Source organism: Arvicola amphibius, chromosome 10 (assembly GCF_903992535.2).
Source record: "Arvicola amphibius chromosome 10, mArvAmp1.2, whole genome shotgun sequence".
In the NCBI taxonomy this organism is placed as follows: Eukaryota; Metazoa; Chordata; class Mammalia; order Rodentia; family Cricetidae; genus Arvicola; species Arvicola amphibius.
Window position 1 is genome coordinate 75,233,327 of NC_052056.1, and position 1,143 is coordinate 75,234,469.

The 1,143-nt window shown below is 38.8% G+C and overlaps 1 protein-coding gene across 1 annotated transcript; it reads left to right on the forward strand.

Moving 5' to 3' along the window:
* Positions 1-249: 249 nt before the first annotated feature.
* LOC119824310 (60S ribosomal protein L22-like 1) lies at positions 250-648 on the forward strand. The gene has a single exon (XM_038344437.1). The coding sequence runs from the start codon at positions 250-252 to the stop codon at positions 646-648; it is 399 nt and encodes a 132-aa protein (XP_038200365.1).
* Positions 649-1,143: the final 495 nt, after the last annotated feature.

Below are 1,143 nucleotides of genomic sequence, written 5' to 3' on the forward strand. Positions count from 1 at the left end.
CAGAAAATTAGGAATGAACCTACATCAAGATCCAACAATACCACTCTTGGGCATATACCCAAATATTCTCAATCATACTACAGGGACATTTGCTCAACTATAGTCATAGCAGCATTATTTGTCGTACATTACACAATGGGATATTGTCCTCAGTTGTAAAAAAAAAAAAACAATAACATCTTGAAATTTGCAGGCAAATAATGAAACTAGAAAAAAATCCCAAGGGAGGTACCCATACAAAAGAAAAATATGGTATTCTTCCCATGGCTGCGGGACAATAAGGCACCACAGAAAGACAAGAAGCCTAAGAAGTCAACTTGGAGGTTCCATTTGGATCTCACTCATCTGGTAGAAAATGGAATTTCTGATTCTGGAAACTTCAAACAGTTTCTCTGGGAGAAGGTTAAAGTCAGTGGGAAAACTGGAAATTATGGCTATGTTGTTCACATTGAACACATGAAGAATAAAATCACAGTTGTTTCTGAGAAACAGTTCTCTAAATGGTATTTGAAATATCTTACCAAGAAATACCTTAAGAAGAATAATCTCCGTGATTGGCTTCGTGTGGTTGCATCTGACAAGGAGACCTACGAACTCCGCTATTCCCAGATTAGTTGGGATGAAGATGGGTCAGAGTCTGAAGATTAGTTGCCCTTTGTATGCTTTAAAGTAAAACTAAAATTGGACTTTTTCGGCAAATAGTAAACATTGTACTCTTAAAAACAAAAAGGAGAAATGAAAAATATGGTATGGACTCACTCATAAATGGATACTACTAAATATAAAGCAAAGGATAAACAGATTCCAATCCACAGCTCCAAAGAAGGTAGGTAACAAGGAGGGCCATAAAAGGGATTCATGGGTTGCCCTAGGAAGGGGAAATAGATGAGATGTCCTGTATAAACTGGGGGTGGGATGGTATAAAGGAGGAAATTGGAGATGAGAACATGAGGTAACAGAATAGCTGAGTTGGGGGAAGGATGGAGTGGGAGAACAATGAAAGATATCTTGATAGAGTGAGCCATTATTGAGTTAGGGAGAAACATAGTGCTAGGGAAATTCCTAGGAATCCACAAGGATGACCCCAGCTAAGACTCCTAGCAATAGTGGAGAGGGTGCCTGAACTGTCCTTCCCCTCTAATC